Raw genomic sequence first — 20862 nt, forward strand, 5'->3', positions numbered from 1 at the left:
TTCTTGTATTATTACTCTTGAATCGGGGAGAAATTCTTAGACGACCTAACGAAGTGGGCCTATCTGGATGTCTGTTGTAATCACGTTACAGCCTTCAATAATGAACCTATCGTCCTGAAATTTTGTACAAACTCGTCTTTTGTCTGCAGACAGATGGCTATATCGGACCATGTTTTGATATAGACCAATGTCTCGATTCGACCTAAAACCTAAAAGTAGTTTTGGTGTGCACCTGAGCAATATTTTAATCACACTCACGACAAAAAAATTTTACTCACGCACGATATTTTTGGTAGGACTCAGGCACAGTTACGAAAAAAATAGTACTCACGTACGAAAAACTTTAAAAGATTCGCACTCACGACTAGAAATGTCATGACTCACGGAAAATCGTCCCATTCAAGAAAATTATAGTACCTCATCATTGAGACATACGACTACGGTTGAAGATTACTTTTGAGAGAGTGTGAGTGCGAACAAGAGTTGAAAGTCCTTCCTTGATGAGAATAATGTTATCTTTGTTATTATTTATATCTATGCCAAATTTTATATATATCGGTCCATGGTTTGATATAACCCCCATATAGACCGATATTCCGATTTGACTTCTTGAGGGAATGGAATCCGTAATTTTCATTCAATTTGCACGAAATTTGAATTCAAAAGTAGTTTTGGCTCGTATGGAGCTGTGCTAAATTTGGTATATACCGGTCCATGTTTTGATATAGCTCCCATATAGACCGATCTCCAGATTTGACATCTTGAGAGCAGAGAAAACGCAATTTTCATCCCATTTGCTTGAAATTTGCAATTCGGATGTATTTTAGGCTCGTACGGAGCTGTGCCAAATTATATACCAAATCTATGGCTTGATATAGACCGATCCCCCGATTTGACTTCTCGAGAGCATGGAAGCCGCAATTTTCCCCGATTTTCTTGAAATGGGAAATCTAGGAGTATTTTAGGCTCGTATGGGGCTATGCTAAATTTCGTAAATATCGATCCATGGTTCGATATAGCCCCCATATATAGACCGATCTCCCGATTTGACTTCTTGTGGGTATGGGAGCTGCAATTTTCCTCCAATATGTTTGAGATCTAGAAGTTCATAGAGAGTTTTTCCAAATTTAGTATACAACGTACCATATCTTGATATAGTCCGCATATAAACCGACACACAGTGGTTCCAAATCGTTTTTTTTTTTTGGAAATAATTCCGTAACTTTTGAACGGATAAAGATATCAACATAATATCTGTGTGTGAAAGCTGAAGTGTTTTCCTCTAAGTTTGCAAATTTGTGGGTCCCTAGTGTGTTTTTTATACCCTGCGCCACACTGTGGAACAGGGTATTATAAGATAGTGCATATGTTTGCAACACCCAGAAGGAGACGAGATAGACACATGGTGTCTTTGGCAAAAATGCTCAGGGTGGGCTCTTGAGTCGATATAGCGATGTCCGTCTGTCCGTAAACACATTTTTGTAATCAAAGTCTAGGTCGCAGTTTTAGTCCAATCGTCTTCAAATTTGGCACAAGTATGTGTTTTGGCTCTGAATAGATCCCTATTGATTTTGGAAGAAATCGGTTCAGATTTAGATATAGCTCCCATATATATATATTTCGCCCGATATGGACTTATATGGCCCCAGAAGCCAGAGTTTTACCCTAATTTACTTAAAATTTTGTACAAGAAGAACAATTAGTACTAAAGTCAAAGCCAAATTTTATTGAAATCGGTTCAGATTAAGATATAGCTCCCATATATATCTTTCGCCCCATATGGACTAATACGGTCCCAGAAGCCAGAGTTTTACCCCAATTTGGTTGAAATATTGCACAGGGAGTAGAATTAGCATTGTAGCTATGCGTGCCAAATTTGGTTGAAATCGGTTCAGATTTAGATATAGCTCCCATATATATCTTTCGCCCGACATGGACTTATATGGCCCCAGAAGCCAGATTTTTGGCCGAATTTGGTTGAAATTTTGCACTAGAAGTACAATTAGTAGTGCAATTAAGTGTGCAAAATTTGATTGAAATCGGTTCAGATTTAGATATAGCTCCCATATATATCTTTCGCCCGATAGGGACTTATATGGCCCCAGAAGCCAGATTTTTGGCCGAATTTGGTTGAAATTTTGCACTAGGAGTACAATTAGTAGTATAGTCATGTGTGCCAAATTTGATTGAAACCGGTTCAGATTTAGATATAGTTCCCATATATATCGTTCGCCCGATTTACACTCATATGACCACAATGGCCAATCTTTTACTCCGATTTAATTGAAATTTTGCACAGGGAGTAGAATTAGCTTTGTAACTATGTGTGCTAAATTTGGTTGAAATCGGTTCAGATTTAGATATAGCTCCCATATATATGTTTTTCTGATTGCGACAAAAATGGTAAAAATACCAACATTTTCCTTGTAAAATCGCCACTGCTTAGTCGAAAAGTTGTAAAACGACTCTAATTTTCCTAAACTTCTAATACATATATATCGAGCTATAAATCATAAATAAACTTTTGCGAAGTTTCCTTAAAATTGCTTCAGATTTAAATGTTTCCCATATTTATACCCTTCACCACTACTGTGGTACAGGGTATAATAAGTTTGTGCATTTGTATGTAACGCCAAGAAGGAGTAATCATAGACCAACCTTTTAGTATACGGATCGGCTTAGAATTAAATTCTGAGTCGATTTAGCGATGTCCGTCTGTCTGTCTGTCCGTCTGTCTGTCTGTCTGTCTGTCTGTCTGTTGATGTATTTTTGTGTGCAAAGTACAGCTCGCAGTTTTAGTCCGATTGTCCTAAAATTTGGTATAGGGTCCTGTTTGGCTCAAGGACGATCCCTATTGATTTTGGAAAAAATCGGTTCAGATTTAGATATAGCTGCCATATATATTTTTCACCGATCTGGTCATAATTGGCGTGTATATCAACCGATCTTTCTCAAATTCCGTACATCCGAATATTTTATGAGTCTCGAAAAACTTGCAAAATATCAGCAAAATCGGTTCAGATTTAGATATAGCTCTCATATATAGCTTTCGCCCGATTTACACTCATTTGCCCACAGAGGCCAATTTTTTTCTCCGATTTAGTTGAAATTTTGCATAGGGAGTAGAATTAGCGTTGTAACTATGCGTGCCAAATTTGCTTGAAATCGGTTCAGATTTGGATATATCTCCCATATAAAGCTTTCGCCCGATTTACACTCATATGACCACAGAGGCCAATTTTTAACTCCGATTTAGTTGAAATTTTGCACAGGAAGTAGAATTAGCATTGTAGCTATGCATGCCAAATTTGGTTGAAATCGGTTCAGATTTAGATATAGCTCCCATATATATGTTTTTCTGATTTCGACAAAAGTGGTCAAAATACCAACATTTTCCTTGTAAAATCGCCACTGCTTAGTCGAAAAGTTGTAAAAATGACTCTAATTTTCCTAAACTTCTAATACATATATATCGAGCGATAAATCATAAATAAACTTTTTAGAAGTTTCCTTAAAATTGCTTCAGATTTAATCGTTTCCCATATTTTTTTTTACTATCATTGTGTTCCACCCTAGTGCATTAGCCGACTTAAATTTTGAGTCTATGGATTTTGTAGAAGTCTATCAAATTCTTCCAGATCGAGTGATATTTAAATGTATGTATTTGGGACAAACCTTTATATAGCCCCCAACACATTTGACGGATGTGATATGGTATCGAAAATTTAGATCTACAAAGTGGTGCAGGGTATAATATAGTCGGCCCCGCCCGACTTTAGACTTTCCTTACTGGTTTTAATTGGCAAATGTAACTTGAAAACAGAGTAAGAATTAATAAAATGGTACAAATTATTAAAACTTTGTCGAAAAAAATGCTAAATCCTTCTACAATAGATTTAGCATTTCTCTTTGACAAAGTTTTAATAATTTTTAATATTGCGATTTTTTGAAAATATTTTAGCTCAAACGTTTCAGACAAGCATTAAAAATCATAAAAATTTATAAAAATTGTTTATTTTGCAAAATATGACAATTTTTTTTAATTTACAACCAATCCAATAAATCCGGATCACACCTTAAGAAGTGATGCAAATTCAGTGCAACGTTTGTTGAAATGGTGGGCAACCGTCCTATTACAAGCCCATGTTAAATTCTTCGCTTCTGCGCTAATTTTGCACCACTTACTGATCCAAAAAGAAAATTTTCAGTCCTTTTTTGGCAACGCTTTTTTTCTGGGAAGCCCATATTAAATTCTTCACTTCTGCACCAATTTATTTATTTATTAGTTAGGAGGCGAGGTAGACACATGTCGTCTTTGGCAATAATGCTCAGGGCCGTTCCTGATTCGATCTAGCCATGATCGTCCGTCTGTCAGTCTAAGTCACAAGTTTAGTTCAATCGACTTCAAATTTCGCCCGAGTATGTACTTTCCGTCCGAATAGAGCCCTATTGATTTTGGAAGAAATCGATTCAAGTTTAGAAAGATTTTACACTAATAGACATAGTTACGTTCCAAAATCGTGAACAAACGGTGACAAACTAAAACGGAAAGGTTCACGAAAAATCAAAACGGAATGTTCACGTTTTCGTCCAAGGGCGTTTACGATTTGATGAACGGCTTTCGCTTTTCTTTAAATATTCGTGAAAATATTCGTTAGACGTTCTTATGACAACTCCGTCGGTGATGCAATACGCTAAGGCTATTGTTAGCCTGAATGGAGCAGGCATTCCAGGTTCGATTCACGGTAGCAGATATTGAATTTGTTTTTATAAATTCGTACCCATTACGTTTTCAGATCATTAACGCTGGTTGTTGTTTTGAAAACGCATGGTGTCATTATATCGTTGTTAGATTGACGTTTGACACCACATATATGTTGATTCACTTTCATGAACGTATCGTTTTGAAATGAGCACGCCTTATCGAAAATGTAGATCTGCAAAGTGGTGTGACTTTCGACTCTCTTTACTTGTTTCTTATATGTACACCAAGAGTCTGATGTAGTCCCCCTATGTAGAAATTCTAAATTCAACTTCGGGAAGCGTATCATTTGAATCTAGCAGCTTGAGGTAGTATGTTTCTTAAAATCCACCTAAAATTTTTCATATTGCCAAGTAACCTGCTACGACGAAAACTTTTAGGATGATTCATGACGGTGGCTATTTAAGATTCTGCCCTGCTGAATTTACAGTTGTCTATACTTGCTTTTGATTAAACTTTCAGTTTAGTTGCAAATCCATACTCAGTTAATTCACTAATTATTTTATTTCGATGCGGGGTATAATGAAGTAAATACACTGTTAGAAAAATATGGTTTTCATATATTTCGATATAAACAGAATGTGTTTCGGGAACAATTTTTAAACACAATATATTTAAGTGCAAACATGTAATGTTCCCAAACTAACACTAAATGTTTGGAACACATATGTTAATATGTTAGAATATATTATGTTTGGGGCAAGCATGTTTCATAAAAATTATATGTGTGAATGTAAACATATATATATATATATATATATATATATATATATATATATATATATATATATATATATATATATATATATATATATATATATATATATATATATATATATATATATATATATATATATATATATATATATATATATATATATATATATATATATATATATATATATATATATATATATATATATATATATATATATATATATATATATATATATATATATATATATATATATATATATATATATATATATATATATATATATATATATATATATATATATATATATATATATATATATATATATATATATATATATATATATATATATATATATATATATATATATATATATATATATATATATATATATATATATATATATATATATGTGGGTATTTCCAGCAAAAGGTTATTTAGGTTATAAAGGAATTTAAGGAATATAATGCGTTTAAAGCATATTTTTGTTTTTGTTGTGAAAAATTTACACAAAAACTTACAATATTTTATTTTTCTTTTTTTGTGACTCTTTCCTCTGGTTTTGCTTTTCGTTGTTATTTATTATATATATGTTTTATTATTGCAATCTTGTTTCAACAATTTTGTTCCAACGATAAACTAATAAGAAAATATAAGTAGACACATATTAGGCTTTGACAAACCGTATATTTTTGCCTTTTTTTTGTCCTGCTATTTCTGTGTCACGTTATCGATGCCAAAACACTGTTTTTTCTCAGTCTGTTCATCCCGTCGAAGAAAGAAGCTGAAAATTATTATTTAAATAAAGTTAATCGTGCTTAACATAAATAAAAAAAAAAATAGTCCGCTTTTGATATTGAAGAAGGTTTAATCTCAATCAAAAGTTTGTCACGTTACTCATCGTAAGTGTGAAATATTATAACAAAAAGTATTGGTTTTCATATATGTAAAGGGTGATTTGTTAAGAGCTTGATAACTTTTTTTTTAAAAAAACGCATAAAATTTGCAAAATCTCATCGGTTCTTTATTTGAAACGTTAGATTGGTCCATGACATTTACTTTTTGAAGATAATTTCATTTAAATGTTGACCGCGGCTGCGTCTTAGGTGGTCCATTCGGAAAGTCCAATTTTGGGCAACTTTTTCGAGCATTTCGGCCGGAATAGCCCGAATTTCTTCGGAAATGTTGTCTTCCAAAGCTGGAATAGTTGCTGGCTTATTTCTGTAGACTTTAGACTTGACGTAGCCCCACAAAAAATAGTCTAAAGGCGTCAAATCGCATGATCTTGGTGGCCAACTTACCGGTCCATTTCTTGAGATGAATTGTTCTCCGAAGTTTTCCCTCAAAATGGCCATAGAATCGCGAGCTGTGTGGCATGTAGCGCCATCTTGTTGAAACCACATGTCAACCAAGTTCAGTTCTTCCATTTTTGACAACAAAAAGTTTGTTAGCATCGAACGATAGCGATCGCCATTCACCGTAACGTTGCGTCCAACAGCATCTTTGAATACGGTCCAATGATTCCACCAGCGTACAAACCACACCAAACAGGATTCGGGATGCATGGGCAGTTCTTGAACGGCTTCTGGTTGCTCTTCACTCCAAATGCGGCAATTTTGCTTATTTACGTAGCCATTCAACCAGAAATGAGCCTCATCGCTGAACAAAATTTGTCGATAAAAAAGCGGATTTTCTGCCAACTTTTCTAGGGCCCATTCACTGAAAATTCGACGTTGTGGCTCGTTAGTAAGTCTATTCATGATGAAATGTCAAAGCATACTGAGCATCTTTCTCTTTGACACCATGTCTGAAATCCCACGTGATCTGTCAAATACTAATGCATGAAAATCCTAACCTCAAAAGAATCACCCTTTACATACGTATTATGCTTACTTTTTATGCAGATGGCTAAAAATAAAAATAAAGAAGCATCACGACGATATCTACAAAAATTAAGTCGGACCCCGTCAAGCGCCAGAAGTACCTACAAAATGTTGCAATGAAAATGAAAATACATCGGGCAAAGTTGAAGGAACTGGAGAACAAAAACAATAACCTTCTGGAAAGTAAGCGGGAAAAGGATCGTCTAAGGCAGCGATAACATTGAGTGGAATTATTTTGCATCGTCGCATGGCAAGGGTGCAGTCGATGGGGTTGGAGCCGTATTGGAGCCGGATTTGGCAAATGACGAAAACCAATAAAGTCAATGTTTCTGGAATTCATATTATGTATGTTGATGAACGTGAAATTATGATTTCAAATACATTAAAGAAAAAATGGGAGCAGTCGCCAAATGTTCCAGGGATAAGGAAAATACATCATATTTCTTACGATGAACATTTTAAAACACAAGTAGCTCAAACTGCATATTCAAAAAAAAAATTGTTGTTACTTAACCTGTTTTATATTCTTATACATGCATTCTTAATTTTTATTATTATTTATACATTTAAAACATTAGAATTACTATTTTTTGATTTTCCAAATAAAAATTTGATGAGAAAAATTCTATGTGGAAATTTTGTCACGTTACCGATGTCACGTTACGAATCACTAAAAAACATTATAAATATATAAAGCAATAGTTTTAGATAAAAATAACACTTATAAATGGAAAACTACATTTCTTTATTATGCTTTAAGAGCATTTATTTACAAATTAATGGCCACATTTCGCAGAATTTTGATTTTTTCAATAGCAAGTCACAAATGACTTCCATTTATTGTCACGTTATCTATCCAATGTTTTCCAAAAATTCTTTAATAACGATAAGTTCCCAATGTTTGTCTTTTGTAACAAAAATAGTGTTGATGAAATGCTGTATTCTCGTAAAAAACATTTGTGGAAATATTCATTTTTACCATGTTTTTTTACATTTAAAGGCGTACGAATGTCACGTTATCGATCCTGGAAATACCCATATATATATATATATATATATATATATATATATATATATATATATATATATATATATATATATATATATATATATTATATATATATATATATATATATATATATATATATATATATATATATATATATATATATATATATATATATATATATATATATATATATATATATATATATATATATATATATATATATATATATATTTATATATATATATATATATATATATATATATATATATATATATATATATATATATATATACATATATATATATATATTTTTAAAAATCCAACATAAATTAAAGTTTTATATATATATATATATATATATATATATATATATATATATATATATATATATTATATATATATATATATATATATATATATATATATATATATATATATATATATATATATATTTATCTAAAACTTTAATTTATGTTGGATTTTTAAAATACGACCTCCATATCAAATATTAACTTATCGATTATGACAATGAACAAATATTTCAAAGTGAGGAAATATTTCAAATTATAATTTAATGAAATTAATTCGCTAATCCTTTAATCCTTTTTTGAAATTTATACAGGCAGCCAGTCATCAACAATTTACACTCCAACAAATAATTCTTTCCTCCAAACGAAATTTTTGACAAATAAAGCTCTTTTCTCATTTGCTTTTCGCTGTAAGGAAGTTTATTACGAAGAAAAGTATATTCTTTTTGCGATAAACGTTTATTCTTTCCCAGGATGTAAAAGCAATTTAATACAGACTAACTCAAAAAAAAAAACTTTTCTGACTAATTGCATTTTCCCTCACATCTTTATCACTTCCACAATGTTTTTTAGTTCTTAGCACCTTTTTCTGTAATACAAACAATGTAGAAGAAATTATTCGATATTACAAAATTTTTAAATTTTACCTTTCGCCTGAACGGTGAATCGAACCGCGGACCATGCAATTTGTAAGCCAACACACTATCCACCGAGCTATGTTGCTGTTATTGTCATCAATAAACAATTAACCATATAAGTTATATTTATATAGCATAGTTTGCAGCGCCCACGTGCCGATTAAACAAACTTTATTTAACAGAAACATACATATAGTTAGGCACCGTGGAGCAGTGGTTGTTACATCCGCCTACCATGCCAAGGGTCGTGGGTTCGATCCCTGCTTCGACCGAGTTCCAAAAAGTTTTTTTTGTTTTTTTTTTACATATATTCCAGATATGTTCGGAAGATTCCGAAAAGATGTTCAACATTACATACTAACATACTATATTAAATGTGTCTTATTAAAGACTTAAAGTCAGAAAAGAACAGTGCTTGATATAAAAGAAATGGACTGTGTTGTTGGTTCACAAATAATTTTTTATTTTTGAAAAAAAATAAAAATTTTGTAACAAACGAATTTTTTTGGTGATAAAAGTTTAAAATTTTCGAAGCAATTCAAAAACTCTAACAAAAGACAAACGTTTTCGGTACACGTTTTCCAAACGTTTTTTTTTCTCTGCGTGGATACAGCTATATCTTTACGTTTTAAAACCCCAACGTATACGTCCACCACTTACGGTTTTGGAACTTATTTTTTGCATCAGTGTATGGATAACAAGCCGATAACCTAAATTGCTAGTTGCTTTTTTATATATATATATTTTATAATTTGTAATTATAATAAAGATTTTATTTAAATAAAAAAAATCGATAATGAGCTATAAAAATACAAATTGATCTTTTAAACAAAAACCTGAAGGAGTATAGCAAACGGATTTGCATTAAAAATTATTGTTTTTTTTTTTATTTTGGCAATTTTTGCAAGATTTGAGAAGATCGTGTTTAGTCTAAGTGAATAGTCGCACAAAAGTAATGGATTCACCAGCTTCCTACCACAAGGCCAATCAACTCCAAAGACGTGATTCTTTGGAAATAATAGAAGAGTATTTTCCGAAATTTAAATGGCGTTCGGATTACCAAGATTCCTTGATTGATATCGGATCGGGACCAGGAGATGTTCTCTTTGACTTTGTATATCCCAAAATGCAAGAGATTTTCGTAGAATTGTATGCTCTGATTTAAATCCAAATATGGTAGAATATGCTAAAAGCATTTATGGACATTTGGAAAAAATTGAATTTACAACTTTGAATATTGAAAGTAAAAATGAATTGGCCAAGGATCTGAAAGGACAATTTGATCATCTAACCTCGTTTAATGTTTTACACTGGACTAAAGATCTTAGGTGGGTATTAACTTCTAGAAGTACTTTAAGCTTTGAAATGTTACAAATTCCAAAAATTTCCATCTATAGACAATCTTTTCATAATATCTACGATTTACTACGGCCACATGATGGAGATTGCCTTCTTCTTTTTACGATTGATTTTGGTGGATTGTATGATATACTGAATAGGCTGAGAATGGCTTTCAAATGGTCTAAATATCTAAATAATTTGGGATGTATAACAGCACCTCTCCATCATTCTAGAAATCCCAAAAACGATTTATTTATAATTTTGAATGATGTGGGATTTTCTGAATACGAAATTCATATAACAAATAAAGTGTTCGATTATGATAATGAGGCAATATTTCAAAGTGAGCAAATTAAACTAAATTTTTATTCAATGGAATTAATTGACTATCCTCTTTTACAGAGAATATGAATGCTGTTAATCCTTTTTTGAAATTTATACCGGCAGGAAGTCATCAACAATTTAGCCGTGCATTTGTGGATACAGCCATATCCCTAGGTTTCAAAAACACGACAAATGAACGTATTCGTTTCCATTACAAAGCTGTAGTTATATATGCTAGAAAATAATTCCTTAATATACACAGATTTTTGCAAACATTGCATTCTTTGAATATCTTCGAAAAATTTTTATCATTTAACATAGTTTTGTATTCATATTTTTAACTTTGCTGTAAAAATTATGATTTGACATAAAAATGGGTATATTAACATGAAAGACATTTTTTGGTTTAACGAAGGTCAACTTGGCTTTAATAATTCTGAATAATTCTTAAAGATTAATTAAAGACAACAAATTTAAAGATAATTAAATTTGTTGTCTTTTTGCATCCTGACTATAAAGCAAAAAAAGTTTCAAAAATGTATTTCAAGACGTTTTTTACTTGAAACATAGCATAATTTCTACATCAAGCCGAGTTCGAATTTTAAGAATTTAAGAAATCTTTAACACCCTTTTAAATAACTTTGATATAACTGGAAGAAAACCCCAGTAAAAATGAATGAAATCAAATTTGTTTCTTGATATCAAGGACCCAAAGCCCTAATTTAAAAGAGAATTGTGCCTTAAATTTATCCTTAATTCAATTTTCAATCAATACCAAAATCATTAGTGTAAAGTCAAAATCTTTGGAGCCGGGTAAAAACCATTTTTCAGTATGCCTTCCACCATAGTATTGGTGGATTCGCGACCTCATAAAGCATGAATAGCATTTTAATCGTAAATGCAAACATTTTCAGAAAAAAAACTAAACCTTTTTATTATCGCAATCAACGTCTGCCGACAAATAGATCGGTACTGTATATAGATCGGTATGTTTGGTAGATTAGTAGAAATCTTGATGTTTTGGTAGATTTGGTAAAACATACCACTCCAACAGTAGTTCATTCTTCCTATTTTTGGGAATCGTACGAAAATTTTCATTTGCTTCAGTTCATATTGAACTTATGTGTACGGTCAATGAACTTTATACTCACGTTTAGTTCTTAAAATGTTTGAGACATACTATAAAAAACGAAATTTTCATCTGGCTGTGGAAAATTTTGCAAAAAATAATAAAATTTAACTACAAAACAATATTTTTTTTGCAATAAAAATAAGTTTAATTTAGCGTTAGTTTAACTAAGGAAATTTTTTTCTGTGTAGTAAATAAAATATGGAAAATAGTTAAATTTAACCCTTAAATGCACAAGATCACCGATTCCTCCGAAAATATATATACTATGCACAATTGTAAAAAAATGAACATCTGCATACCAAATTTTTTCAAAAAAAAATTTATGTGTTTTTTGAAGAAATAGTGATAAATAAGTTTTTATTTAAAAACAAGTATATACGGCCGTAAGTTCGGCCAGGCCGAAGTTTATGTACCCTCCATCATGGATTGCGTAGAAACTTCTACTGAAGACTGTCATCCACAATCGAATTACTTGGGTTGCAATAACACTTGCCGATGGCAAGGTATCTTAAAACTTGCTAACACCGTAATATATACCACATAGTCCATACGTGGTATATATTAAACTAAAAAAGGCCAATTAAATACGTATATAATTAAGTTTAAAGTTTCTATAGAAATAAAATTTTGACAAAATAAAATTTTGACAACATTTTCTACACCCAGAGAAGGAATATGATCACATCAACCATGTTTCGAGAGCAAAATGTTATTTTAGGACGGAGAACATGTAACATGTTTGCGGCAACCATGTTATTTTCTCAAAAAGCCTATGTCTTACTTCGGCAAACATGTATATGTTTGTCGAGAAAACAACATTTTTGCGACAAAAGAGCTCCATGGTCACCGTCCAAAAATAACATTTTGCTCTCGAAACATGGTGTAGGTGAGCATATTCCTTCTCTGTGTGTATAGAAGTAAAATTTGGAAAAAATCTATAGAAATAAAATTTGGCAATATTTTCTATAAAAATAAAACTTTGACAAAATTTTCTATAGAAATTACATTTTGACAAAATTTTCTATAGAAATTACATTTTGACAAAATTTTCTATAGAAATTACATTTTGACAAAATTTTCTAAAGAAATAAAATTTTGACAAAGTTTTCTATAGAAATAACATTTTGACAATGTTTTCTATAAAAATAAAATTTGGTAGATTATTTTTGGCTCGAGTGGCAACCATGATTATGAACCGATATCATAGGCTGACACCATGTATCAAATTTCAACCGGATCGGATGAAATTTGCTTCTCTTAGAGGCTCCGCAAGCCAAATCTGGGGATCGATTTATATGGGGGCTATATATAATTATGGACCGATATGGACCAATTCCTGCATGGTTGTTGGATACCATATACTAACACCACGTACCAAATTTAAACCGGATCGGACGAATTTTGCTCCTCTAAGAGGCTTCGGAGGTCAAATCTGGGGATCGGCTTATCTGGGGGCTATATATAATTATGGACCGATGTGGACCAATTTTTGCATGGTCATTAGAGAACATATACCAACACCATGTACCAAAATTCAGCCGGATCGGATGCAATTTGCTTCTCTTAGAGGCTCCGCATGCCAAATCGGGGGATCGGTTTATATGGGGGCTATATATAATTATGGACCGATATGGACCAATTCCTGCATGGTTGTTGGATACCATATACTAACACCACGTACCAAATTTCAATCGGATCGGATGACGTGTGCTCCTCTAAGAGGCTCCGGAGTTCATATCTGGGGATCGGTTTATATGGGGGCTTTAAATAATTATGGACCGATGTGGACCAATTTTTGCATGGTCATTAGAGAACATATACCAACACCACGTACCAAAATTCAGCCGGATCGGATGCAATTTGCTTCTCTTAGAGGCTCCGCATGCCAAATCGGGGGATCGGTTTATATGGGGGCTATATATAATTATGGACCGATATGGACCAATTCCTGCATGGTTGTTGGATACCATATACTAACACCACGTACCAAATTTCAATCGGATCGGATGACGTGTGCTCCTCTAAGAGGCTCCGGAGTTCATATCTGGGGATCGGTTTATATGGGGGCTTTAAATAATTATGGACCGATGTGGACCAATTTTTGCATGGTCATTAGAGAACATATACCAACACCACGTACCAAAATTCAGCCGGATCGGATGCAATTTGCTTCTCTTAGAGGCTCCGCATGCCAAATCGGGGGATCGGTTTATATGGGGGCTATATACAATTATGGACCGATGTGGACCAATTTTTGCATGGTTGTTAGAGACCATATACTAAAACCATGTACCAAATTTCAGCCGGATCGGATGAAATTTGGTTTTCTTAGAGGCTCCGCAAGCCAAATCGGGGTATTGGTTTATATGTGGGCTATATGTAATTATGGACTGGTATGGACCAATTTCTGCATGGTTGTTAGAGACCATATACTAACACCATGTACCAAATTTCAGCCGGATCGGATGAAATTTGCATTTCTTAGAGCAATCGCAAGCCAAATTTGGGGGTCCGTTTATATGGGGGCTATACGTAAAAGTGGACCGATATGGCTCATTTGCAATACCATCCGATCTACATCAATAACAACTACTTGTGCCAAGTTTCAAGTCGATAGCTTGTTTCGTTCGGAAGTTAGCGTGATTTCAACAGACGGACGGACGGACATGCTCAGACCGACTCAGAATTTCACCACGACCCAGAATATATATACTTTATGGGGTCTTAGAGCAATATTTCGATTTTTTACATACGTAATGACAAAGTTAATATTCCCCCATCCTATGGTATTACAATGGACTGAATAGTCTAAGTGAGCCTGATACATTGGGCTGCCACCCAACCTAACCTACAAGTTTTCGATTTAGCAGAAGCGATTTTTACCCAAATCGGAATTTTGCCCAAATCGGAAAAACATATTTATGGAAATATGGGATCGATGGCAAATATGGCAAAAATTCAACTACATCGGTGTAAAAATGTGGTGTCTGTGATCATATGAGCGTAAATCGGGCGAAAGTTATATGGGAGCTATATCTAAAAATGAACCGATTTCAATCAAATTTTGCGGACTTTACGATACGTCAATTGTACTCTTTGTGCAAAATTTGACACAAATTAGGGTAAAACACTGGCTTCTTGAAGCACATATGGGCATATCGGGCGAAAGATACGTATAGAATCTATATCTAACCTGGATTGATTTCGATCAAATTCAGCACGCATAGCAATTCTCTGTGACCTATGGCCTCTGTGGTCATATGACTTTAACCAGAAAAAGCCATATATATATGGGAGCTATATCTAACTCAGAACCAATTTCAACCAAATTTGACTAACTCTACGACATTATTGATTATATTCCTTTTGCAAAATTTCAAGCAAATTAAGGTAAAACTCTGGCTTCGGGGTCATATATGGGCATATCGGCTAGAGCTAAGTCTCAACCGATTTATTCCAAAATAAATAGGATTCCATTCAGACCCTAAAAACTATACTTGTTCCAAATTTGAAGTCGATTTAACTAAAACTGCGACCTAGACTGATTCCAAAAATGTCTTCACTTACAGACGGACATGACTAGATCGACTCAAGGGCCGGCCCTGAGCATTATTGCCAAAGGCACCATGTGTATATTTCGCCTCCTTCTGGGTTTGGCAAACATATGCACTAACGGACAATACCCTATTCCACAGTGTGGCACGGGGTGTTTTCATGGCCAAAGAAAAACGAAAGCCGTTCATGAAATCGTGAACGCCCGTGAACATTCCGTTTTGATTTTTCGAGAACGTTTTCATTTTGTTACCGTCCGTTCACGGTTGTGAGACGTACACCCTCAAAAAAAATCGCTTCTTTAACATATGTTCCAAGCATATTTTGCAGGAAGCATATATATTATTGGATACTGCCGAAACATTAATATGTTTGTTTTATGTGAACATATTATATGTTTGGAAGCATATTGAGCCCAAAAATATTATATGCTTGGAAGAATTTTTCGCAAAGACGATTGTGTTCATTCCCTAACATACTCGTAATTTTCACTTTCACGAAATATTTTAGTTCTTGGCACCTTTTTCTGTAATACAAATAATGTTGAAGAAATTATTCACTTTTATAAATTTTACCTTTCGCCTGCACGGAGAATCGAACCGAGGACCATACAGTTTGTAAGCCAACACACTATCCACTGGGCTACGTAGCTGTTATAGTCACCAGTAGATAATTATCGTTATAAGTTACATTTATATAGCATAGTTTGCAGCGCCCACGAGCCCATGCAAACATAACATTATTTAACAGAAACATACATTTGTTTGCTACGTGGAGCAGTGGTTAGCATGTCTGCCTTGCATGCAAAGGGTCGTGGGTTCAATCCCTACTCCGACCAAACACTTTTTTTGTTTTTAATTTACACATTTATATTTATACTATATTAAATTTTTATAATGAAACTTCGAAATGTGGGTTATTAAAAATTTATAGTCAGTAACAGTGCTTGGTATAAACGAAATTGACTGATTTTTGGATAAAATATTATTTTTTTATTGCAAAAATAACAATTTTGTAACAAAAACTGTTGGAAGGAATTCAAAAACTCTAACAAAAGAAGAACGTGGAGTCGAGTATAAACATACATAAACAATTTTATAATATAAACATAAATTTATTTAGGCGTGAACAGTTGTTTACTAGCATTTAACAACATCGCTATAAAATGCCTTTTATTTTTCTTTAATAATTCATTTTAAAGAAAATAAACTTTTTAAATTGTTTTAGCTGCAAAACTCGAACTTAATGCCCGCTTTTATATTTGAAGGTGTCCGTCAACTCCTCGTGGACTACTTATTAATAAGGAGGAACTAAACTTTGTTTTTATACATTTTACTTTGTAATTTTTCACTATTTCCTCCTTATTTTATTTTACTGTCCCAACTCTAAAAAGAGTATAGTGCCCTTTCGTTATTTTTATGAAGACCCCTGATTTCTTTTAACGAACCAAGAAAAAAATTGTGCCCATAATGCCAAAATGATAAACAAAACACATGTTCACACATACATAAAATGCTGCTCCCAAGGCGAAAACATATGCTGTTTGTTTTTCAAATGTCTATTCTCTTGGTTCCGAATGTCCATTCTCTTTATTCAAATTAAATAATATTTAGACTTAAGCATATCAAATTTTTGGCCTGATCATAAAACAGTTTTCCGAAACAACATACAAGCGGTTTCACAGAAATTGTTCTCTTTTGATTCTTTTGCTGTGTTATGTTGATATCTTTCGTCAACTCTCCCTGTTTCCATCTCTATTTCTTTCTCTATACTCTCTCTCTCTGTCGCTCTCTGAAAAAAATATCACAACATATGTATGTTTAGTCGAAATTTGTAAATTTATATATGTTTGCATTCACACATATGATTTTTATGAAACATGCATGCCCCAAACATAATATATTCTAACATATTAACATAGATGTCCCAAACATTTAGTGTTAGTTTAGGAACATTACATGTTTGCACTTAAATATATTGTGTTTCAAAATTGTGCCCGAAACACATTTTGTTTATATCGGAACATATGAAAAACATATTTTTCTAACAGTGTAGTTTTATCTATTAGTGTATGATAACAAACCGAAAGCCTATGTTGCTAGCTGCTTTTTTATATACAGAAAAACACAGAAAAAATGTTCACCAAGTATTTCCAATTACAATTTTAATTGAATTTTAAAATATATTCAATCAACAATTTAATTGATTAAAAAAAATATTTAATTAAAACAAAAATTAATAGTATCAATTCTGTGATTGAAGACATTTCAATTAAAATTTAATTGGATCAATTAATTTCGTGATTGAATTCAAAAATTATTTTTTGTGTACAAGAATGACTTTGCACATCCTAAATAAATCATTGGCGACGATGTTAAAATTCCTAATTCATTTAAAATGTGTAAAGTCATTCTTGACATATTGTATTTATTAAAATTTGTAATTATAATAAAGATTTTATTTAAATAAAAGATCGATAATGAGCTATAAAAATTACACCTTAATTTTTTAACGAAAACCGGAAGGAATATAGCAAACGGATTTGCATTAAAAATTCTTTTGGCGACTTTGGCAAGCTTTTAAAAGGGCATCTTTTGTCCATGCAAATGAATAGTCTCACAAAAGTAATGGACTCACCAACTTCATACCACAAGGCCAATCAATTCCAAAGACGTGATTCTTTGGAAATTATAAAAGACTATTTTCCGAAATTTAAATGGCGTTTGGATTACCAAGATTCCTTGATTGATATCGGCTCGGGACCAGGGGATGTTCTCTTTGATTTTGTATATCCCAAAATGCCAAGAGATTTTCGTAGAATTGTATGCTCTGATTTAAATCCAAATATGGTAGAATATGCTAAAAACAATTATGGACATTTGGAAAAAATTCAATTCACAACTTTGAATATTGAAAGTAAAAATGAATTGGCCAAGGATCTGAAAGGACAATTTGATCATGTAACCTCGTTTAATGTTTTACACTGGACTAAAGATCTTAGGTGGGTATTAACTTCTAGAAGTACTTTAATGTTTGAAATTTTAAAAATTCCCAAAATTTCCATACATAGACAAGCTTTTCATAACATTTACGATCTACTAAGGCCACTGGATGGGGATTGTCTTCTTCTTTTTCTGACTGATTTTGGTGGATTGTATGACATATTGAATAGGCTTAGAATTGCTTCCAAATGGTCTAAATATATAAGTGATGTGGGATGTATGACAGCACCTCTCCATCATTCTAAAGATCCCCAAAAAAAGATTTATCTATAATTTTAAATGATGTGGGATTTTCTGAATACGAAATTCATATTAAACATAAAGTTTTCGATTATGATAACGAGGAAATATTTCAAGGTGAGCAAAATTAAATTAAATTTTTATTCAATGAAATTAATTGACTTTCCCTTTTTTTATTGTAGAAAATATGAATGGTGTAAATCCTTTTCTGAAATTTATACCGGCAGAAAGTCATCAAGAATTTCGCCGTGCATTTGTGGATACAGCCATATCCTTAGGTTTCAAAGACACAACAAATGGACGTATTTCGTTCCCTTACAAAGCTGTAATTATATATGCTAGAAAATAATTCCTTAATGTATATAGACAGAGTTTTGAAAATATTGCATTCTTTGGAATTTAATCAAAAAGTTCAAAATTTTTGATCAACAAATTTTGTATGAATATTTTTTTTTTGTTGGCTGTATAAACGAAATTTTCTTGTGACGCAAAAACTGTTTTTCTTTGACCGTGGAGAGTTATCCTTATTTTTTGTACATTACCGTTATTACCACACACACCAAAGAAACAAATATTTTCCACTGGAACGAATTTTTAGATAAACTAAATTCGCCTTTATTGTAAATTATTTTATTTACGAGTAAAAGCTAATAAACCCAAATTTGTTGCTTTACAACGGATGGTTATCGTTGTATCGCTAGTCAAATATTCTCGTTTATTTGCTCTTAAAAAAACTATGTAACAAATTTAGTTAGTCTAAAATTGTTTTCCGGACGAAAGTATTGTTTTTCTGTACTTATAAACCAACCTCCATTTATCATTCCATTTGTAACACACCGTAATATTGGCCCAATACCCAATAAAATATATATAGCTTTGTCACCGCAAATGAAAAATTTTTTACAAAAAACAAAGTGAGTAAAGTAGAAAGTCGGGAGGGCCAACTATATTATACCCTAAACCACCCTTACCGAAGAAGTAAACATAAGATTGTGGGATATCATTAAAATAGGTTTGGAATATAAACCGCATTTTCACTTTTAAGAACATTAACGGCCATTTTCATGTAGCTCCGTTAGGATTTAACTGCCAGTTAACAGAAAGTAAATTGCAAATATCTTCTCTCCGGTTAATTTTAACTGAAAAATTTTCGTCAGTTAAGTTCCTAATTGGCCTATGGAATATAAAGGCAAGATGACAGCTTCGTCCATAATACGGTTTAAAAGTTGGTTAGTTAACGGAACACTAACGGAGCTTTATGAAAATGGGGGTAAGTGGTACATGTTTATGGAATATTATGAGCTATACTTGATTTTATACTTATAGGTAACGCCCACTTAGTGTGGGGGTAATATAGCGAACTTTGTGAAAATCGGCCAATGCATATATATGAATAAATTTGAACCGATTAAGGTTATATTTCGCATCTTTGTCATTCCGTTTGTAACATATCGAAATATTGGTCTAAGACCCCATAAAGTATACATATATATATTCTGGGTTGTGGGTAAAGTCTGAGTCGATCTAGCAATGTCCGTCCGTCTGTCCGGCCGTCCGTGGAAATCACGCTAACTTGAAACTTGGTGCAAGTAGTTGTTATTGATGTAGGTCGGATGGTATTGCAAATGGGCCATATGGGACCACGCTTACGTCTAGCTCCCATATAAACCGACCCCCCAGATTTGGCTTGCGGATCCTCTAGCAGAAGCAAATGTCATCCGAACCGGTTGAAATTTAGTACCTGGTGTTAATAAAGGGTGGTTAAATTGTAAGGGCCGATGTTGAATGTGAACCACACCTAATCGCCAAGTTTTTTTCCGAATTTTATTCGACATTTCTCTATTTCAGACTTACTCAATTTGAACCATTGACATCGTGAATGAGCAGAATGGCAACAGTGGATGATCAATTTTCGGAGAAAATCATCTTCAGTGATGAGGCACATTTTCACCTCAG

General features: G+C 32.6%; 2 protein-coding genes across 2 annotated transcripts in view; both read left to right on the forward strand.

Moving 5' to 3' along the window:
* Window positions 1-10488: 10488 nt before the first annotated feature.
* Window positions 10489-11225, forward strand: LOC142225099 (juvenile hormone acid O-methyltransferase-like). The gene is made up of 3 exons (XM_075294872.1): window positions 10489-10643; window positions 10713-10999; window positions 11059-11225. The coding sequence occupies exons 1-3, from the start codon at window positions 10489-10491 to the stop codon at window positions 11223-11225; spliced, it is 609 nt and encodes a 202-aa protein (XP_075150987.1).
* Window positions 11226-18291: 7066 nt separating this feature from the next.
* LOC142225101 (juvenile hormone acid O-methyltransferase-like) overlaps window positions 18292-20862 on the forward strand; it is a 37633-nt gene continuing 35062 nt past the window's right edge. The window contains exons 1-3 of the mRNA XM_075294873.1: window positions 18292-18665; window positions 18914-19023; window positions 19089-19208. Of these exons, the coding sequence (XP_075150988.1) occupies window positions 18292-18665; window positions 18914-19023; window positions 19089-19208 (604 nt within the window). The remainder of the gene's footprint in view (window positions 18666-18913; window positions 19024-19088; window positions 19209-20862) is intronic.

The sequence above is a fragment of the Haematobia irritans genome, chromosome 2 (assembly GCF_050003625.1).
Source record: "Haematobia irritans isolate KBUSLIRL chromosome 2, ASM5000362v1, whole genome shotgun sequence".
Classification (NCBI taxonomy): Eukaryota; Metazoa; Arthropoda; class Insecta; order Diptera; family Muscidae; genus Haematobia; species Haematobia irritans.